Source organism: Microcaecilia unicolor, chromosome 2 (genome assembly GCF_901765095.1).
Source record: "Microcaecilia unicolor chromosome 2, aMicUni1.1, whole genome shotgun sequence".
NCBI classification, from domain to species: Eukaryota; Metazoa; Chordata; class Amphibia; order Gymnophiona; family Siphonopidae; genus Microcaecilia; species Microcaecilia unicolor.
In genome coordinates this window covers 659,750,096-659,772,622 of record NC_044032.1, presented here as the reverse complement: position 1 = coordinate 659,772,622, position 22,527 = coordinate 659,750,096, and the positions used below count along the sequence as shown (strand labels likewise).

Below are 22,527 nucleotides of genomic sequence, written 5' to 3'. Positions count from 1 at the left end.
CATTTCTGTCGAGTGCAGGGGGCGAAAGCCGGATTGAAGCGGATCGAGGATGGTATGAGAGGAGAGAAAATCGAGGCAACGGCTGTGGACGGCGCATTCAAGTATCTTGGAGAGGAAAGGTAGGAGGGAAATGGGGCGGTAGTTGAAGGGACAGGTAGGGTCAAGTGATGGTTTTTTGAGGAGGGGTGTGACAACAGCATGCTTGAAGGTGTCCGGGACAGTTGCAGTGGAAAGAGAGAGGTTAAGGATATGACAGATAGGGGGGGTGATAGTAGGATAGCCATACTGGGTCAGACCAATGGTCCATCTAGCCCAGTATCCTGCCTCCAACGATGGCCAATTCAGCTCATAAGTACCTGACGAATCCCAAATAGTAGCAATATTCATATTACTAATCCCAGGACAAGCAGTGCCTTTCCCCATGTCTATCTCAGTAGCAGACTGTGGGCATTTTCTCCAGGAACCTAATCCTTTTTTAAAACCAGATACACGAACCGCTGATACTATATCCTCTGGCAATGAGTTCCAGAGCTTAACTATTCATTGAGTGAAAAACATATTTCCTCCTGTTCGTTTTAAAAGTAATAACATGTAACTTCAATGAGTGTCCCCTATTCTTTGTAATTTTTGAAAGAGTAAAAAAATCCATTTACATTTACCCGTTCTATACCACTCAGTATTTTGTAGACCTCAATCATATCCCCCCTCAGCCGTCTCTTTTCTAAGCTGAAGAGCCCTAACCTCCTTAGCCTTTCCTCATACGAGAGGAGTTCCATCCCCTTAATCTATTTAATTTATTTATTGCATTTGTATCCCACATTTTCCCACCTATTTGCAGGCTCAATGTGGCTTACAGAGTCCTGTTATGGCTTTGTCATTCCAGGATGTCAGATACAATTAGTGATGTAAAAATATGAAATAAGTGAGAGAAAAGAAGATTTAGGCGGATAGGTATAGAAAGTAGACTTTCATAACTGGGTGGTTGGCGAGGTGATTTAGTAAGGTGTGGGTTCTCTTTGTAGACCTTGTTGAAGAGATGTGTCTTCAGAGATTTACGAAAGTTGGTTATTTCGTCAATAGTTTTCAAGGTGGTAGGTAATGCATTCCACAACTTCGTGCTCATGTAAGAGAAGGTAGTTGCATGCATCAGCTTGTATTTTAGTCCGTGTAGATTCAGGAATTTGCGAGATGATCCTTTTCTAATTCCGCTATATGTTTTTTAAGATACAGCGACCAGAATTGCACACAGTACTCAAGGTGTGGTCGCACCATGGAGTGATTCAGAGGCAGCATAGTATTCTTGGTCTTATTTTCTATCTCTTTTCTAATAATTCTATTTGCTTTTTTGGCCACTGCCACACACTGGGCAGAAGATTTCAGCGTATTGTCCATGATGGTATCTACAACTTTCTCTTGGGTTCTGACTCCTAGGGTGGAACCTAGCATCAAATAACTTGGATTTGGATTATTCTTCCCAATGTGCATCTCCTTGCATTTGTCTACATTCAATTTCATCTGCCATTTGGATGCCCAGTCTTCCAACTTCCTAAGGTCTCCCTGTAATTTTTCACAATCCGTACATGTTTTAACAATTTTTCCGTCTTCTGCAAATGTAATCACCTCACTTGTCGTTCCCATTTTCAAGACCAAGTCCTTCCTATGGGATTGGGCTTCAAAACTGCTCTATGGAAAATGACTAGATGTGGATTCAAGCTGCTTCCAGGTTACGGCTCTTCCCTGCAGTACCCAGCATGACCAAGGATAGGGTTTAGTTGCATTTGGGCCACACAAAGTACATTAGAGCAACTGCATGAACAAGGGTCCTGTGATATGTGTTGGCACAGTTTGCAGCTTGATATGTTACAGGGATTTGTGCTACTCTCATTTCTCTGAAGCATAATTTTTCTCTTTTGCTTGTTGAAAGGCCAGTATCCACAGAGCTGGGAGTATCTCAGTGACTCATGCTCCTGGAGTGACCGTAGGTCTTTTCAGATTTTTCTCACTTTTTTCAGCTCGGTATTGTATGTCACTCACTCTCTGGATCGCTGGAGACTTTAGGTGAAGAAGTAATGTTCCTGGAGATGATTTGGGGGTTGTAGGCTAACCTTCATTTCTCTGCCTGTTCAGTTCCTCGAATAGCTTGAATGTTTAAAAATTAGAGCAGAAGTACTAAATATTGCTGACGTTGTTTTTATAAACAAGACAGTTCATACAAATTCTGCTTGGATTACGTGAGAAGGCAATGAAAAGTGTCTTCAGTACAAAATGATGTTTAACTTTCCTGTGGAATAGACCAAAGCAGAGTTAGGACATTTTTGCATTCCCTGTTTAGCCCTCAGGGTTCCAGATGATCCATATGGAGAGTCTGATCCACTGAGAACTTTCACAGAGTCACAAAATGAGAGAAACAGGCCCTGCTTCTAAGAAAGAGCAGGCAGGTTGCTTTGTAACTGGAGGTAGCCTAAGGCTACACTGAACTACCTGTGTATTCACAGAATCTGTGACATTGAGAAGTGAGCCAGAGGCAGAGACAGGAACACCCAGGACTGCTGGGCCTGGGGCTCCTTGAAACCAGTTCCCAGACTGGCAGCTCTCTAAACTGAACTGGCACATTCTGCTTTTGTGCAGGTGTGAAATCTCCTGGGGATGACAGAAAAATGTCTTCAGGCAGGGAAGCTGCATCTGTTCAGCAGCCTTAATCCACTATGAACACAGAAGCAGGTTGTGTTGGGCTAAAGCCAGTTGATACTGCAAACACGAACCTTGGCAAGGCTAATACAGTGATTCTTCTCATGCTGTATATGATTTTAAAGATATATGAAAGGTTGTGGTTGCATGGAGAAACCTCCCAGTGGAGATGGTGGAGATTAAAACTATATCTGAATCTGAGAAAGCTTGGGAGAAGTACGTAGGATCTCTAAGGGAGAGTTGATGGCCTGGATGGGCTGACTGGGGAGGCCATGTGGTCCTTGCCTTCATTTTCTCTGTTTCTGTTTGCAGATAGATAGTTGCACACAGATGCACATAGGTGCTAGTATTCTAGGACTTTTTGCATACAAGGGGCATGTACAAGTGGGCACTGCTCTTCTAATGACCAGTGTGGCATATCCAGGGCACTTAGAGTGAATTCCCACAGCCAACATTAGGCCCAAGGAGTTACGCCTGCTGAAACCTGGTGTAAATCCTGGAGCACAAGCTGTGGCCGGGCACTCAATCTGAGTATTCGATTACACTCTTTGGAATGCCCCTGACCTGTCCATGGCATGCAGTGTTAGAATAACATGTGGCCAGATGCAAGTATCAATCCAAATTTGTGCCAAATTAACTCCAATTAAGCCAATAATTGTTTGCTAGTGCCCAACTGACTAATTAGTTTATACGCACATCTGGACTCATATCTACTGCATTTTCTTGAGGGGGTGAACAAACATGTGGACAATGGGGAGCCGGTGGATATTGTGTATCTGGATTTTCAAAAGGCGTTTGACAAAGTGCCTCATGAAAGACTCCTGAGGAAACTGGAGAGTCATGGGATCGGAGGTAGGGTATTACTATGGATTAAGAACTGGTTGAAAGATAGTAAGCAAAGAGTAGGGTTGAATGGTCAGTATTCTCAGTGGAGAAGGGTAGTTAGTGGGGTCCCGCAGGGGTCTGTGCTGAGACCGCTGCTTTTTAACATATTTATAAATGACCTAGAGATGGGAGTAACTAGTGAGGTAATTAAATTTGCAGATGACACAAGTTATTCAGGGTCGTCAAGTCGCAGGAGGAGTGTGAAAGATTACAGAAGGACCTTGTGAGACTGGGGGATTGGGCGTCCAAGTGGCAGATGAAGTTCAATGTTGACAAGTGCAAAGTACTGCATGTGGGTAAGAGGACCCGAATTACAGCTATGTCATGCAAGGTTCCGCGTTAGGAGTCGCGGACCTAGAAAGGGATCTGGGAGTCATCGTTGATAAGACGTTAAAAAACGTCTGCTCAGTGTGCTGCCGCAGCTAAGAAAGCACACAGAATGTTGAGCAATTATTAGGAAAGGGATGGAAAAACAAACACGAGGATGTTATAATGCCGTTGTATCGCTCCATGGTGCGACCGCACCTCGAGTATTGTGTCCAATTCTGGTCGCCGCATCTCAAAAAAGATATAAAGGAATTAGAAAAGGTACAGAGAAGGGCAACGAAAATGATAAAGGGAATGGAACGACTTCCCTATGAGGAAAGGCTGAGGAGGTTAGGGCTCTTCAGCTTGGAGAAAAGGCGGCTGACGGGTGATATGATAAAAGTCTTCAAGATAATGAGCGGAGTAGAGCGGACAGATGTGAAGCGTTTGTTTACACTTTCAAACAACAACAAAACCAGGGGACACAAGTTGAAGCTAGAATATGGTAGAATTAAAACAAATAGGAGAAAGTTTTTCTTTACTCAGTGTGTAGTTAGACTCTGGAATTCGTTGCCGGAGAATGTAGTGACAGCAGCTGGCCTTACGGAATTTAAAGGGGGTTTGGACAGATTCCTGAGGGAAAAGTCCATTAACATTATTAAATTTTTTTTTGGGGGGTGGGGGTTGCCAGGTTCTTGAAGCCTGGATTGGCCACTGTCGGAGACAGGATGCTGGGCTTGATGGACCCTTGGTCTTTTCCCAGTATGGTGGTGCTTATGTACTTATCTAGATTGCAGAGGAAGGTGTCTACGATTGTAACAGCTGATCCTCGCAGAGATACTCGACCTATCCGCCGCCTTTGACATTGTCAATCATAACTTACTTCTTGACACTCTGTCCTCCTTTGGATTCCAGGCCTCTGTCCTCTCCTGGGTTCTCCTCTTATCTCTCCCATCGTACCTTCAGAGTACACTCTCATGGTTCGTCCTCCACCCCTATCCCGCTCTCTGTCGGAGTCCCCCAGGGATCTGTCCTTGGACCCCTCCTTTTTTCAATCTACACCTCTTCCCTGGGCTCCCTGATCTCACCTCATGGCTTCCACTACCATCTTTATGCTGACGACACCCAGCTTTATCTCTCCACACCAGACATCACTGCGGAAACCCAGGCCAAAGTATCGGCCTGCTTATCCAACATTGCTGCATGGATGTCCAATCGCCACCTGAAACTGAACATGGTCAAGACCGAACTTCTTGTCTTCCCACCCAAACCCACTTCTCCTCTCCCTCCACTCTCTATCTCAGTTGATAACACCCTCATCGTCCCCGTCTCATCTGCCCACAACCTCGGTGTCATCTTCGACTCCTCCCTCTCCTTCTCTGCACATATCCAGCAGATAGCCAAGACCTGTCGCTTCTTCCTCTATAACATTAGCAAAATTTGCCCTTTCCTCTCTGAGCACAACACCCGAACTCTCATCACCTCTCGCCTTGACTACTGCAACCTACTCCTCACTGGCCTCTCACTTACCCCATCTATCCCCCCTTCAATCCATCAGAACTCGGCTGCACGTCTTATCTTCTGCCTGGACCGATATACTCATATCACCCCCTCTTCAAGTCACTTCATTGGCTTCCGATCAGGTACCGCATACAGTTCAAGCTTCTCCTACTAACCTACAAATGCACTCGATCTGCAGCCCCTCCTTACCTCTCTACCCTCATCTCCCCTTACGTAACCTCTGCTCTCAAGACAAATCCCTCCTTTCAGTACCCTTCTCCACCACCCCGCCAACTCCAGGCTCCGCCCTTTCTGCCTCGCCTCACCTCATGCGTGGAACAAACTCCCTGAGCCCATATGCCAAGCCCCCTCCCTGCCCATCTTCAAATCACTGCTCAAAGCCCACCTCTTCAATGTCGCCTTTGGCACCTAACCACCACACCTCTACTCAGAAATCTAGACTACACCAACTTGACATTTTGTCCTTTAGATTGTAAGCTCCTCTGAGCAGGGACCGTCCTTCTTTGTTAAATTGTACAGCACTGCGTAACCCTAGTAGTGCTCTAGAAATGTTAAGTAGTAGTAGATACTAAGAGGGGATAAGACAGAATTTATAAGATCATCTTTGCATTTTGCACAGCCCTATACATTTGACCACATACAAAGTCTCTGTGCTCTGATGTAGGCCACGTATTTTCAGTGTTGTATAGTAACTAAGTAAATGTAACTAGTTACTCTACTTAAGTAAAAGCTTTATTACTTTTACTTCTAAAGAAGTAAATGAAACATTTGTTACATTTACTTTTACCAAAGTAATAATTTTACCAGTTTTTCCTACTTTTACCTAGTTACTTCTGATGCTTGCAGTTAAAAGTAAGATGTAAAAGTTAAATTTTGGTGTTCAGGGAAACTAGAACCTGGGGGAAGGCCAACAGTCATTCAAAAACACATGGTTCAGAACAAGGTATCTTTCAAAGATATCACCAAAACAGGGAAGATAGGGTATCCCGATAGCGAGGTTGCAAAAGAGACTATAGTAGATCAGGTGTCCTTAAATTAAAATCAAACAAAAGATTACAAATTAACATTGTCAACTACTAAGCAAGATGTAAATAGGAACAACAAATATAGTTTGAAATGTCTATATTGTAAACGGGCCTGCTGTTCCAGTATGTGGGGGAGGAAGCCGCCTCCCACAAATAGACAGATCTCCACAAATTGCCACCAGTGGATACTTTAAAATATTCTTTTATTTTTCAAGTTAATGACAAACCCTTCAGTCCAGAGCCCTGGGTTAGGGCTTTCCTGGCAGGGCTGTTCTGCCTCTCTTAGTGTACAAGCCAGCAAACACAAAGTCTCTGCCCCTTTCTTGAAGGGCTGCAATAGTCCTTTGAAAATCCCTCCTTTTCAAAGTCAGTAGCAAAATCAGTACTTGCCTCCAAGCAGGGTTTCCCCCTCCTGCCCACACAAGTCTTTCAGATTCCACTTAGTCCTTCCAAAATAATCAAGGTGCAGCTTGGGGGGAACCAGGCTTGTAACTCTTCCAGCAACCTCCCCCAACAGTCAGGGTTTCCCCACAGCAAACAGGTCTAACCGAAAAAGAGAACAGGCTTCTCGCTTTAAGCAGGTTTCAATCAAAACAACTTTCAAAACAATATGGATTTTCAAACCTTCAGGTGCTGCTCTCCCCAGGCTCTGAAGCTCCCATTTCATTCTGGTCTCTTCTCCCTGCTCAGCCTGATTAACCCCCTCTTCCATCCAATCCTCCTCCTGCTTCTCACCCCACCCCTCCCTATTACAGGTAGGCAGCATGATATACTGATTGCGGGTCCAGGGGACCTGGGTTCCTTCATTCTCCCTCCCTCTTGTGGTCAGAGACGGTATATGGCCAGCTTGCCTATCCCCTGGGCTCTCACTGCTGGGACTGGAAATGCATTCTGGGAGATGTAGTTTAGCGTTTTGCTGCTTCATTCTATACATCTGGGATGTAGGCCTTGTCACAATATGCGAATGCCAGAAGCCTAAGAAATAAGATGGGAGAGTTAGAATATATTGCACTAAATGAAGAATTAGATATAATAGGCATCTCTGAGACCTAGTGGAAGGAGGATAACCAGTGGGACACTGTCATACCAGGGTACAATATTATATCGTAGTGATAGGGTGGATCAAAATGGTCGAGGGGTATCACTGTATGTTAAGGAGAAAATATATTCTGTGTATTAAAAAAGGAGGGAGGGAGACCAAACGACAGCCAGCATGGTTTAAAAATTGAGATGAATGAAGCTGTTAGAGCAAAAGGAAAATCCTTCAGAAAATGGAAGAAGGAAACCGACTGAAAATACTAAGAAACAGCATAAGGAATGTCAAGTCAAATGCAGAGCGCTTATAAGGAAGGCAAGAGGGGACTTTGAAAAAAGATTGCGTTGGAGGCAAAAACATATAGTAAAATTTTTTTTAGGTATATTAAAAGCAAGAAGCCGGCAAAAGAATCGGTTGGACCGCTAGATGACCAAGGGGTAAAAGGGGCGATCAGGGAAGACAAAGCCATAGCAGAGAGATTAAATGAATTCTTTTCCTTTGGGCTTCACCAAGGAAGATTTGGGAGAGATACCAGAATGGTATTCGAAGCTGATGAGTCAGAGAAATGAATGAAATCTCTATAAACCTAGAGGATGTAATGGGGCAATTTGACAAATTGAAGAGTAGCAAATCTCCAGGACCGGATGGTATTCATCCCAGAGTACTGAGAGAATTGAAAAATGAACTGGCGGAACTATGTTAGTAATATGTAATTTATCTTTAAAATCGAGCATGGTACTGGAAGATTGGAGGGTAGCCCATAAAATGCCGATATTTAAAAAAGGTTCCAGAGGGGATCCGGGAAATTATAGACCGGTGAGCCTTGATGTTGGTGCAGGGCAAAATGGTAGGGACTATTATTAAGAACAAATTACAGAGTGTATTCAAAAGCATGGATAAATGAGACAAACCCAACATAGATTTAGTGAAGAGAAATCTTGCCTCACCAATCTATTACATTTCTTTGAAGGGGTGAACAAAACATGTGGATAAAGGCGAGACGGTTGTTATTGTGTATCTGGATTTTCAAAAGGCGTTTGACAAAGTACCTCATGGAAGGCTCCAGAAGAAATTGGAGAGTCATGGGATAGGAAGGTAGGTGTCTATTGTGGATTAAAAATTGGTTAAAGGATAGAAAACAGAGAGTAGGGTTAAATGGTCAGTATTCTCAATGGAGAAGGGTAGATAGTGGGGTTCCTCAGGGGTCAGTGCTGGGCACTGCTTTTAACATATTTATAAATGATCTAGAGATGGGAGTAACTAGTGAGGTATTTAATCTGAGGACGACACAAGTTATTCAAAGTCGTTAAATCGCAGGAGGATTCTGAAAAAATAGAAGAGGACCGTACGAGACTGGGAGATTGGACGTCTAAATGGCAGATGACGTTTAATGTGAGGAAGTGCAAAGTGATGCATGTGAGAAAGAGGAACCCGAACTGTAGCTACGAAATGCAAGGTTCCACATTAGGAATCACTGACCATCAAGCCAAGCATCCTGTTTCCAACAGTGGCCAATCCAGGTCACAAATATCTGCAAGATCCCAAAAATGTTCAATACATTTTATGCTGCTTATCCCAGACATAGTTGATTTTCCCCAAGTCAATTTAATAATTGTCTATGGACTTTTCATTTAGGAAGCCATCCAGATCTTTTTTAAACCCCGCTAAGCTAACTGCCTTTACCGCATTCTCTGACAACGAATTCCAGTTTAATTGCACGTTGAGTGAAGAAAAACTTTCTCTGATTCATATTAAATTTACTACTTTGTAACTTCATTACATGTCCCCTAGTTGTAGTATTTTTGGAAAGAGTACATAAACGATTCATGTCCACCCATTCCACGCAACTCATTATTTTATAGACCTCTATCATATCTCCCCTTAGCTGTCTTTTCTCCAAGTTGAAGAGCATTTGATGCTACAGTCTTTCCTCATAGGGAAGTCGTCCCACCTCCTTTATCATTTTTGTTGCCCTTCTCTGTACCTTTCCTAATTCCACTATATCTTTTTTGAGATGTGACAACCAGAATTGAACACAATATTCGAGGTGCGGTCTAACCATGGAGCACTACAAAGGCATTATAACGTCCTCACTTTTGTTTTCCATTCCTTTCCTAATAATACCTAACATTCTATTTGCTTTCTTAGCCGCTGCAGCACACTGAGCAGAAGGTTTCAATGTGTCATCAACAACGACACCTAGATCCCTTTCTTGGTCTGTGACTCCTAACGTGGAACCTTGCATTACATAGCTATGCAGCCTAGCATCGTTTATCGTTTATTCATTTACTATACCGTTTCAAATTGTATTCACAAAACAGAACGGTTTACATATTAATATAAGAATCATAATAAAACCAAACATTGACGGCTGTGGCCATGAAGGATGCTAGGCTGCATAGAGAGGGGTATAACCAGCAGAAGAAAGGAGGCGTTGATGCCCCTCTACAAGTCATTGGTGAGGCCCCACTTGGAGTATTGTGTTCAGTTTTGGAGGCCGTATCTTGCTAAAAATGTAAAAAGACTGAAAGCAGTGCAAAGAAAAGCTACAAAAATGGTATGGGATTTGCATTGAAAACTGTACGAGGAGAGACTTACCGACCTGAATATGTATACCTTGGAGGCAAGGAGAAACAGGGGTGACATGATACAGACGCTCAAATATTTGAAAGGTATTTATTTATTTATTTATTACATTTGTAGCCCACATTTTCCCCGCATAGCAGTAAGCTCAATATGGCTTACAGGTTCCGGAGAGGAGAGTACCAACTCCGGGAATATGTACAGAGTGGAAAATAGAGTAACAGTAGGTGCAAGGAAGCTGATAAGGTTCCGGAAAAGAGAATACAACTCTGGGATGAATATATAGTAGCATAAGAGAGAAGTAATCCCAGTGAGGCTGATAAGTCTCTGGGGATGGGACTACAGCTTCTAGTGAGCAATACAGAGTAGGATAAGGGTAGAAGTACATTTAATTATAACTGGAGTGGTAAAATTCATAGAGTTTGAAGTAATAGGATTATGTGGCAGGGGTATTGTTCATTTCCTAGATCGAAATATGTGAGGCATTGTTCATGAATTAGTTCGGGTCTGCTGGGTAGGCATTCCAGGAAGAGGTGAGTCTTGAGGTCTTTTTGGAATTTTAGATGGGTGTTCACAGTTCTAATGTTTCTAGGTAAAGCGTTCCAGAGCTGGGTGCAAATGTAGGAAAAGCTGGATGCATATTTGATTTGTATTTTAGTCCTTTACAGTTTGGGTAATGCAGGTTTAGAAACGTTCTTGGTGATTCGATGATGTTTCTAGTTGGTAAGTCGAAAAGTTCAGTCATGTAAGTTGGGGCCAGACCATGGATTATTTTTGTGGACCAGAGTGAAAATTTTGAAAACTATTCGTTCCTTGATTGGTAGCCAGTGCAGTATTTCGCGTAGGGGTTTAGCACTTTCGAATCTTGTCTTTCCGAAAATGAGTCTAGCTGCCATGTTCTGCACGGTCTGGAGTTTCCTTAAGATCTGTTCTTTGCATCCCACATATACCGCGTTACAGTAGTCAACATGTGATAGTACCATTGTTTGAATTATGTTATGGAAAGTTTCCTTTGGGAAGAATTGTTTGATCCGTTTGAGTTTCCACATTGCATTGAACATTTTCTTCATGGTGCAGAGGCTTGGCTCTCCAGGGTTAGGTTGGTGTCAATAGTAATTCCAAGGATTTTTCAGTTTGTCCGATATTGGGAGGGGTTTTTATGGATGAAGGGAGGTTTGTTTTGAGGTGAGAAGAGAGAATAAGGCAGTGAGTTTTATCCTTGTTGAGTTTGAACACCTGATGCCCAGGCATCCATTAAGCTTAAACTAGTCGTTATTGCAACAGTGATTTCTGTTGGATTAGAGTTGAACGGTATGTACATGGTGACATCATCCGCATACAGAAAAGGATTAAGATTATGCTTGTATAGGGCATGAGCAAGAGGGGATCATCACCAGATTAAATAATATGGGTGAGAGGGGTGAACCCTGGGGTACTCTTCAATCGGTACTCCATGATGGTGATATGTTTGAGTTTGCTTTTACTTGATAAGATCTCGTGGTTATTAATGAGCAAACAAACCTTTTCCAGAGACGCGAAGGTGGTTGTCACCCACTCAAGTCTCATAAATCACATAAGATCCCCCTTTATAAAAGAGGATGGAATGAAAACAAAATCAAGTGCCCTTCACCCTTGAAACAGGGCATAGAGGGATGTCAGTTGCATGAAGCAGAGGCTGGATGGAGCATGCAGGCCTTATCTGCCATCATTTAAATATCAGGTCCAACGAGATGATTCTCTGTACTTCACCTGGAGCCTGACGTGATATGTGCTTATGCAGAAAGATCCCTAACCTTCCCATCTACACTAAACTCTATTTGCTGTGAATTCTAGCGTATCACTGAAATACCAGGTGAGCCGCACAATAGCGAGGCACAACATCTGTCCTGTCTGCGTTCGGCTTGCTGAGAGAGAAAGTTCCGGGCCTGCTCCGAGCTGCATTTCAGATCTCAGACAGCATGCTGGCAGCAGTAAGGGCGAATTACATGTCCCTCTTTGTCCCCGTTGTCACTCAGCATGCTCTGCCTTTAATCTCTTTGAATGACAGGATTTCATATGTTTTCCTAGTGGGACTTTTATTACTTTTTCAGGGCTTAATTCGAATGCATGTCTGATTGACAACCCTTTTCTGATGCAGTCAGGCTATGCGGAGGAAACAGCTTTGGCACCAGAAGGGAATGTCGTCTTCCATCTTCACAGCAGAAAAGCAGAGGGAATATTCCTGTGCCTCTGACATGTTAGCTATGGTGAATGAAATTCATTCTGAAAGCTGGAATAGCTCAAATGACAGTGCAATGGAAATCGGAAAGTTTCCTCCCTCCATCTCACATTCACTCCTGCCACCTCCTTTACAGGAGAGGCAGCGACAGAAATTTCCTGCTGATTTTATCTGATAATTTCAGGATAGATAAAATATGGTGACAGGGTGGCCAGTTCCAGAGGGACAAAACTGAATGAGTTACCTAACTCTGTTCTTAAGGAACCAAAGTGGAAGATTACAAGAGACGGTCAAAGACATGAAAGCTGTAAGTCAGGTAGAGAATTTTTGAAAACCCATTTTTAAACCTTTTGATGTGAAGTTCGTCAGCAGTGCATTCAAATCATAAGGGAGGGCATGTTGGGGTCAGGATCTGGGTGTTTCTAAGACTTGGATGTTTTTCGGCCATAATGGAACAAAACAAATATGTCCTGGGCTACAAATTTAAACATTTTGTCCTAGACTCTTTTTATCAGAAAAAGCTGCCTAAAATGACCAGCAGACTCATTTTCGACAGCGATGGAAGTCCATTTTCGACATAAATCGGAACATAGACGTCCATCTTCCAGGGACGTCCAAATCGGTATAGTCGAAACCCAATTTGGACGTCTCCAACTGCAGTCCGTCAGAAGTACATCCAAATCTCAAGGGGGTGTGCCAGGGGTGTGTTCAAGGTGGACTTGGGCATTCCTAAGACATGGACGTCTTTCAGCGATAATCGGAACAAAACAAAGAATCCAAGACTAAAACTTAGACGTTTTGAGCTAGACCTGTTATTATAAAAAAGTTAGCTGCAGTGGGACTTAAACCCACTTCCCCAGGATCAAAGTCTGCTGTACTAACAGCTAGGCTACTCTCTACTCTATGCAAGGGGTGCCCCAAATGACTAGATGGCCACTGAAGGGACTCGGGGATCACCTCCCCCTTCCTCCCCCAAATCACAAAACATTTTTCAAAACAGCACTTTCAAAAGGAAAAGAGAGACTTTTTGTTTGTAGAAAATGACCTTTCCTGTTCTGAGTTTGGACATTTTACAAAAAATGTCAAATTCAGACTTAGATATCATATCCAAGATTGCCCCTTGTGCATTTGAGTGGCCCAAAGTCACAAGGAGCAGCAGTGAGAATTGAACCCATGTTGCCAGGATCAAAGCCATTGCACTAACCATTAAGCTACTCCTCCTCTGTTTTGGATAGCTTGAATTTGGACGTCTTTGTGTTCAAAAATGGCCAAACATCAAAGCCATCCAAATTTAAGCACTGTAATTTTCTGATTTGTCCAAGTAACTTAAGGATTGTCCTACTTAGGTACCCCAGTCCCAAATTATAGGAAAAGCGCACTCAGTCCATAGCTGATCCCTGCCAGAACATGTTAGCCAATGAAAATGCTCCTTCCCTTGCCATGGGTACTACATTTCTCAGTATTCCCAGTAGCCCTCTATTCTTGGGCAAGGAACCATGGCAGGGCTAAATTTCCAAGTGTCCTCCCCCAGACCTCAATATGACCAGTAGGCGTGGATTGGTGATATCACCTTTCTACCAAAGGGGGGGGGGGGGCGGTGCTTGTTTGACAGGTCAGTGCCCTTCCAAGGTTAGATTGCTCAGGACCCCCCCCTGCTCTGTGACATCTTTCCCTCATCTCATCCTGCTTTAGGATACCTTGAATTCTGACTCAACAAGAGAAGGGTTTGGGCTTTGAGAAATCAAGATCTAAAAATTAGGATGTTCCTTCAAGACTAAAAGAACTCACTTCCAGACTACATGAGAAAGTAAGTAACAGCTGGAGAAAAGAAATATATCTAATGCTAACTATATTCTCCTTTTCAGGCCCTGCTCGAGATGCAGAATTCTCATGAGAACAAAGTTTCCAATTTTACCTTCAATCTGGGATTTTCAGGAAAAGTTCCATCATACAGGTACGATTATGAAGTAAACTCCCCAACATATGTTAAACAGCAGAGCAGCTTGGACACACAGCAACACATGTGCATGGTCATCATATCAGAAATGCCTACATAATCACGCCCTACGGAGGGAATTTTCAAACCCATTCCCACAGAAAAAAAACAGTGGCTTACTTACAAGAAGAGGTGACCTGCAGACAGTATGGATATCTACTGCCTTTCTAGGGGCACTCTTATCACATGATAATTATGTGCATAAATAATTAGGATAATGGCATCGTTATTATGTGTGTGTTGTGTGTGTGGTGTGAAAGTGCGTAACTTGGAGAATACTGTAAGTTGCTTAAGTCTAGCAGTTAGGCACGACTGCTTACACTGGCTCAGTGGCTGGGCATAGGTGTCCATATGCCCAGTCATTCTGATAAGGAAAGCAGGTGCCTATCAGGGGCAAATTCTTAAACATAGAAACTAATGTTTACATGCCCAACATAAGAATAGCCGTACTGGGTCACACCAATGGTCCATCTAGCCCAGTATCCTGCTTCTAACAGTGGCCAAGACAGAAAACCAATTAATAGCAACACTCCATGCTACCAATCACAGGGCAAGCAGTGGCTTCCCCCATGTCCGTTTCAATAGTAGACTATGGACTCCATGAACTTGTCCAAACCTTTTTTAAACCCAGATATGCTAACTGCTGTTACCACATCCTCCGGCGGCGAGTTCCAGAGCTTAACTATTCTTTGAGTGAAAAAATATTTCCTCCTATTTGTTTTACAAGTAATTTCACTGTGTCCCCTGGTCTTTGTACTTTTTGAAAAGTGAAAAATCTATTCACTTCTACTCGTTCTACACCACTCAGGATTTTATAGATGTCAATCACATTCCTCCTCGGCTGTCTCTTTTCCAATCTGAAGAACCCTAACCTTTTTAGCCTTTTCTCATATGAGAGGAGTTCCATCCCCTTTATCATTTTGGTCAATCTTTTTTGAATCTTTTTCTAGTTCTGCTATATCTTGAGATACCAAAATGAAAAAGAACCCAGAGAATGTATATATGGAGATAACAAAACAGTGAAAGGTTTGACCCAAAAAATGTTCTACAAGAATTATTCTTTAGAAAAATCTTTTTTGTATGAATATGATATTATAAATATGTGAGAATCATAGAGAAGTTCTCAGAGTATAACTCACCCAAACGAGGCTACACCAAAGTGAATGACGTCTCTAAGGGTGGACAAGTTTCTCGATCATAGAGCTTCTCTTTATTTTTTAATTTTTTATCAAATGCACCCACGTGCTATAAGTGATTCCCAAATAAAAACAATGATCGTGAAAATTCTCTTATCACTAATTGAGTCAATCCTGTCACTGTCTCCAATGACCTCTTGCACACAAAGAAATATTTTTATATATGTGTGAGTGTGCTACAATCAAAGATACTGTCTGTTTAGTATGCCATTTCTATAAAGAGTAGCTATAACAACAAATGATGAAAAATCTTAAAGCAATTTTGGGTGGGGCCTGGGTCCAAGATGGGTGGGCAGAACTCCGCCTTGTCCCACAAGTGATTTGGTCTCTCCCTCTCTCACTGCATGCCATATGGTCTCTCAAACATCCCCCCCCCCCCATACCTTTTTAAATAGCAGATTTTCACCAGCAGCGAGCAGCAACCAATACACACTGCTTATGTTGGCCCCACAGCCTTCCCTTGATGCAACTTCCTGCTTCTGCATAGGTGGGACTACATCAAGGGAAGGGCTGTAGGGCCAGTGAAAACAGTAAGTATCAGTTGCTACTCGCTGCAGGAGGGACAGGTGGGAGTGTTTCGGCTGATGGGGTTTGGAGATCTCTGCCAGCCACATCATAGGTGTGCTGCTACTGGGTGGGCCTGAGCCAAAGGTGGGTGGGCCTGGGCCCACCAGGCCATGCCACTGTCTTAAAGGCACTTAGCGTAGTAGTTTGAAAATGCACTCCTCGCTGAATGAGATTTGGTCCTATGATGTTATCAACGCCGTCAAACGATCTATCCAATGGCCCTCTTGACGATCTTAGCTCACTAAAAAACAAATCCAAATGGAGCTGTAACAAAATGTCCAGCGTTTTTTTTGGATATACTGAGTTTTCAAAGTAAATGATAATGAGTCAAAATCTCCAGCGTTTATTCGATCTTCAAGTAAAACAATGCTTTCAAATTGAAATCATAATGAGTCAACTCTGCAGGGTTTCAAAGAACTTCCTCAGGAAACTCTATATATGATAAATTTTCCCTTATCGAAATCGAAAACAATGTAAAGTGCCGCTATTTCGGTTGGTACTCTGCAGCTTTTCAGATTGAGGTTTTTAAATGCTCCGGGCAGGAAATGATGTCGTCACGCTCATACAAACGTGATACCATGAATTGAATTAACTCAATTGGAATGATTTAAATCCATAATAGGTAATCATCAATCTAGTAACAAAATGTCCAACAGCACTAACATGACAGGAAAATGTATACTGTATGGAATGTATTTAAAAGACTGTATTCCATTCAATGAAATCGTTAAGGCCATTGGAACTGTAGTATCTAGTGCAAAAATCCAGAAATTGTTCTTTCTTATTTAGGACTTGATCTGTATCCCCACCTCTAGGTAGAACGTACCACCTGGTCGATAATTAACCATTTTAATTGCGTAAATAGATGTTTTGTATTCTTGCAATGCTTACTAATGGAGCAGTTGGTACTTGGTTCTGAAGGTCTTGATCAAGAGCATCTACATTTTTATACTGTACCTAAAACCAACACTCCCATGTCTGGTATTACCTCTAGCCCTTTCTCTCCTTGTCTCCACCTCTGTCTGCCCCATTATGCTTGCAGGCTGTTCAGGTTTTATTTCTTACCATCTCTGCTTGCAGGTTGTTCCAGATGCCCATAAGAACATATGTATTGGCATACTGGGACAGACTGAAGGTCCATTGAGACCAGTATCCTGTTTCCATCAATGACCAGTCCAGGTCCCAAGTACCTGGCAAGATCCCAAAACGTACAATACATTTATGCTGCTTATCCCAAAATAAGCAGTTGATTTTCCCAAGTCAATTTTAATAATGGTCTACAGACCTTTCCTTTAGGTAGCCATCCAAATCTTTTACAAACCCTGCTAAGCTAACTGCTTTTACCAGATTCTCTGGCAATGAATTCAGAGTTAATTCCATGTTGAGTGAGAAATATTTTCTCTGGTTTGTTTTAAATGCATTACTTATAGCTCTCAGTAAAGAGAGATTTTCAGAGCTTCTTTCCTTCCCGCATGATCCCCTTCCTTTTCTTTTGTAGTTGGAGAGTTCATGGGATAGGAGCAGGTAGTGTTCTATTGTGGATTAAAAACTGGTACAAGATAGAAAACACAGAGAGTAGGGTTAAATGGTCAGTTTCCTCATGGAGATGGGTAGACAGTGGGGTTCCACAGGGGTCTGTGCTGGGACCACTGTTTTTTTAATATATTTATAAATGATATCGAGAGATGGGAGTAACTAGTGAGGTGATTAAATTTGCTGACGTCACAAAGTTAAATTGCAAGAGGATTGTGAAAAATTACAAGCAGACCTTACGAGTCTGGGAGACTGGGCATCTAAATGGTGGATGGCATTTAATGTGAGCAAGTGCAAAGTGATGCATGTGGGAAAGAGGAATCCGAAATATAGCTACGTCATGCAAGGTTCCACGTTAGGAGTCACGGACCAAGAAAGGAATCTAGGGTGCTCGTCATTGATGATATGTTGAAACCTTCTGCTCAGTGTGCTGGCTGCGGCTTAAGAAACAAATAGATGTTAGGTATATTAGGAAAGGAATGGAAAACAAAAATGAGGATGTTATAATGCCTTTGTATCGCTCCATGGTGTGACCGCACCTCGAATATGCTGTTCAATTCTGGTCACTGCATCTCAAAAAAGACTATATAGAATTAGAAATGGTTACAGAGAAGGTCGACAAAAATGATAAAAGGGGATGGGAGGACGACTTCCCTATGAGAAAGGCTAAAGCAGCTGAGGGGAGATATGATAGAGGTCTATAAAATAATGAGTGGAGTGAACGAGTAGAAGTGGAAATCGCTTTGTTTACTCTTTCCAAAATACTAGGACTAGGGGGCATGCGATAAAGCTACAATGTAGTAAATTTAAAATGAATCGGAGAACGCCCTTTCTTTCTTACTCAACGTTGTAATTAAACTCTGGAATTTGTTGCCAGAGAATGTGGTCAAAGGACGTTAGCTTAGCAGGGTTTAAAAAAAGGTTTTGAACTAGCTTCCTAAAAGAAAAGCCATAAGCCATTATTAAGATGGATTGGGAAGAATCCACTGCTTTTTTTTCTGAGATAAGCAGCATAAAATGTATTGTGCTGTTCTAGGATTTGCCAGGTAACTGTAACCTGGAATTGGCCACTGTTGGAAACGGGATGCTGGGCTGGATGGACCTTTGGCCTGTCCCAGTATGGAATATTTATTCTTAGTACACTTTTGTGTGAAAAGAGATGTTGACAATACAAAAGGGACATGTTTTGACTGCGGACTAACCTTAGAAAATATTTTGTTAAAATTATTTCCATACATTCAAGTGGACTTACAGAGCCACCCCCACACTACGTGACACATATTTAGAAGAAATAGTGTAGAATGAAGGCAGAAACCCCCCTGCCTCATATCTAGCAAAATCTTTCCCCGTTGGTTCTACTTTTAATTTTCATGAATGTGCAGTGAAGCTCTGACACTATCAGTTTCTGAAGCAGATTTCAATAAACAATCAAACAAAGAGAGATTTCACTGATAACTGAAATTGATCCGCTGGCTGTTTGAAGACCCAATCAGTGGATTTCATCCTCTTGTTACTTTGCAGGGACAGAGACGGAAGATGCAGGAGACGATCTGCTCCTGGGATCGGTGGATGAGTTTTGGTGGTTTCCTCATATGTGGAGTCATCTGCAACCTCACCTCTTCCACAATGAGTCATCCCTAGTGGAGCAAATGATTCTCAACAAGAAATTTGCCCTAGTGAGTATAAATGGTTCCTTCCAATAGACTGAGTGGCAGCATTTACATAGAAACAGAGCAAATGACAGCAGATAAAACCCATACAGCCTACCAGTCTCCCCATCCATACCAACCACTAAGGTCTTCTCCCTTCTTCATAAGAACATAAGAGTAGCCATACTGGGTCAGACCAATGGTCCATCTAGCCCACTATCCTGTTTCCAACAGTGGCTAAACCAAGTCACAAGTAGCTGGCAGAAACCCAGAGAGAAGAGGACATTTCTCTGGTAAGTGAACACTATTTTGCTTTGTGCTTTGGGAACTTAAAGATTGGGGTTTAAAGGAGGAAATGTAGGTTAGTGATAGGCAAAAAAATAAAAACAAAAAGCAAATTTTATCAACTAACCTCCATAGTTTTTCCACTTAGTTTTAAAAACTTTGTACCACAGCATTAACAGATAGAATCTAGCAGGTACTGCAGGACCTAGTTTAGTATTAAGAGGGGAATAAATAGAGAGAGAGAAAGAAAAACAAGCATCATTAACTAGTTGCCATAGTTTACAAACCCTTTTCCCATAGTTTTAAACTGAAATTTTCTCTAGAAATAGGCATTTTTCCCATAGTTTTAAACTGAAACCTTTTCTAGAGGTAGAAACTAAACAGCCAAAAACTCTTTTTCTAAAGGCAGTTATTTTCTGTTCCTTGGCTCCTGGAGAGGTAGCTCATCCAGCGACCTCAATTAAGTGTTAATTAAGGTGTGGGAAAGTAGAATACTTGCATAGGTTGCTGAGTCAGCTTCAAAGAGCCTGTTTAAAAGAGGCCCCTTAGATTCAAAACTATATAAAGAGGAAAGGTCCCACTGAACTTCTTTCTGAGAAATTCTGAGAGAAGAGGACATTTCTTTGGTAAGTGAATGCTACTTTGCTTTTTGCTTTGGGAACTTAAAGATTGGGGTTTAAAGGAGGAATTGTAGGTTAATGTTAGGCAAAATAAAATATAAAAAGCAAATTTTAACAACTAATCGCCATAGTCTTTTTCACTTAGTTTTAAAAGCTTTGTATCACAGCATTAACAGATAGAATCTAACAAGCACTACAGGATCTAGTTTACTCTTGTTTCGGTCTTCACCGAGGAAGATTTGGGTGGGATATCGGTGCCGGAAATGATATTCGAAGCTGACTAGTCGGAGAAACTTAATGAATTCTCTGTAAACCTAGAGGATGTAATGGGGCAGTTCTACAAACTGAAGAGTAGCAAATGTCCTGGACCAGATGGTATTCATCCCAGAATACTGAGAGAACTGAAAAATGAGCTTGCGGAGCTATTGTTAGTAACAGCGCTGCGTACATCTAGTAGCGCTATAGAAATGATGAGTAGTAGTAGTAGCAATATGTAATTTATCCTTAAAATCAAGCATGGTACCGGAAGATTGGAGGGTGGCCAATGTAACGCCGATTTTTTTTAAAAGGTTCCAGAGGAGATCCGGGAAATTATAGACCAGTGAGTCTGACGTCGGTGCCGGGCAAATAGAATGTTAGGTATTATTAGGAAAGGAATGGAAAACAAAAATGAGGATGTTATAATGCCTTTGTATCGCTCCCTGGTGCGACTGCACCTCAAATATTGTGTTCAATTCTGGTCGCCACATCTCAAAAAAGATATAGTGGAATTAGAAAAGATACAGAGAAGGGCGACGAAAATGATAAAAGGGATGGGACGACTTCCCTATGAGGAAAGGCTAAAGCGGCTAGGGCTCTTCAGCTTGGAGAAAAGGCGGCTGAGGGAGATATGATAGAGGTCTATAAAATAATGAGTGGAGTTGAATGGGTAGATGTGAAGCGTCTGTTCACACTTTCTAAAAATACTAGGACTAGGGGGCATGCGATGAAGCTACAATGTAGTAAATTTAAAACGAAATCGGAGAAAAGTTTTCTTCACTCAACGTGTAATTAAACTCTGGAATTCGTTGCCAGAGAATGTGGTAAAGGCGGTTAGCTTAGCGGAGTTTAAAAAATGTTTGGACGGCTTCCTAAAGGAAAACCATAGACCGTTATTAAATGGACTTGGGGAAAATCCACTATTTCTGGGATAAGCAGTATAAAATGTTTTGTACATTGTTGGGATCTTGCCGGGTATTTGTGACCTGGATTGGCCACTGTTGGAAACAGGATGCTGGGCTCGAGGAAGACCAGCTTACCCCGTAAATGACTTTGAAAAATGCCCTTCATAAATTCAGTGTTTTATGCTTATTCCACAATTTCATATTCCGCCAAGCCTACACAGATCATGGCGACTAATAGTTGCAATAAAAGTACATATCATGTAGCAGAAAAAGTCCAATATCAGACAGGAGAGACCTAAAACCCAATCGTACAAGCCAGATATCTCACTTATTACTACATCCATGGTGTAAACTCGAGTAGGCCGAATGTTCCAGCTGCTGTTTTTTTTCCGTTCCTTCGTTTTTGTCAGACTAAACTTTTGAGCACAATTCACACTTTTATCCTTAAACTCTGCTTTTTATATTACTCAATAAATTGTTCCTCCTCCTGCACAGAATGACAAGGAAAGGAAATTGCATGCAGAGGATATTAAAAAGCATTAATGTTTCTCCTCATCAGCACTTGTTTCTCTGGATGCTCAGAGCGTGTTTTGCATGGACAAATAAGAGAACCGTGAGCTTCCAAAACATCATTTGCAAGACTGATTAGATGAAAATTAATGTGGATGACTGCAAAGTGATACACAGAGGGAAGAGTACCCCAAACTACAGCCATTAGGAGTCACTAGGCCTATTATGGCCAACGCATTGAAATCTTCAGTGTGCGGCAACAGCCAAAAAAGCATAGAAAATGTCAGGAATTATTTATTTTATTTTTGTTACATTTGTACCCCGCGCTTTCCCACTCATGGCAGGCTCAATGCCGCAGGCAATGGAAGGTTAAGTGACTTGCCCAGAGTCACAAGGAGCTGCCTGTGACGGGAATTGAACTCAGTTCCTCAGGACCAAAGTCCACCACCCAAACCACTAGGCCATGGAATAAATCAAATAATATCATTATGCCTCTGTGTCACTCTATGGTGCGACTGCACCTAGAGTACTGTGTGCAGTTCAGGGACGGACTGACTGGGCAACCAGGCAGTGCCTGAGGGCCCAGAGGCTCTAGGGAGCCCAGAGGCTTTGCCCGGTTGCCTGCTGCCGCACACTACAGCCCCCACAGGGCCCTGGTAGTCCAGTGGCTGCTGCCGCTATTTTCCCTGGTTGCACCGCTGTGTTTACACGACAGGTGAGACTACCGTGGGAAGTCTCAGCAGCCA

The 22,527-nt window shown here is 42.3% G+C and overlaps 1 protein-coding gene across 1 annotated transcript in view; it reads left to right on the top strand.

Moving 5' to 3' along the window:
* Nucleotides 1-22,527, top strand: part of LOC115462256 (bifunctional heparan sulfate N-deacetylase/N-sulfotransferase 3-like) — a gene marked incomplete in the record, with an annotated part of 197,607 nt that overhangs the window by 71,817 nt on the left and 103,263 nt on the right. The window contains 3 exon segments of the mRNA XM_030192266.1: nucleotides 14,128-14,199; nucleotides 14,201-14,216; nucleotides 19,076-19,230. Of these exon segments, the coding sequence (XP_030048126.1) occupies nucleotides 14,128-14,199; nucleotides 14,201-14,216; nucleotides 19,076-19,230 (243 nt within the window).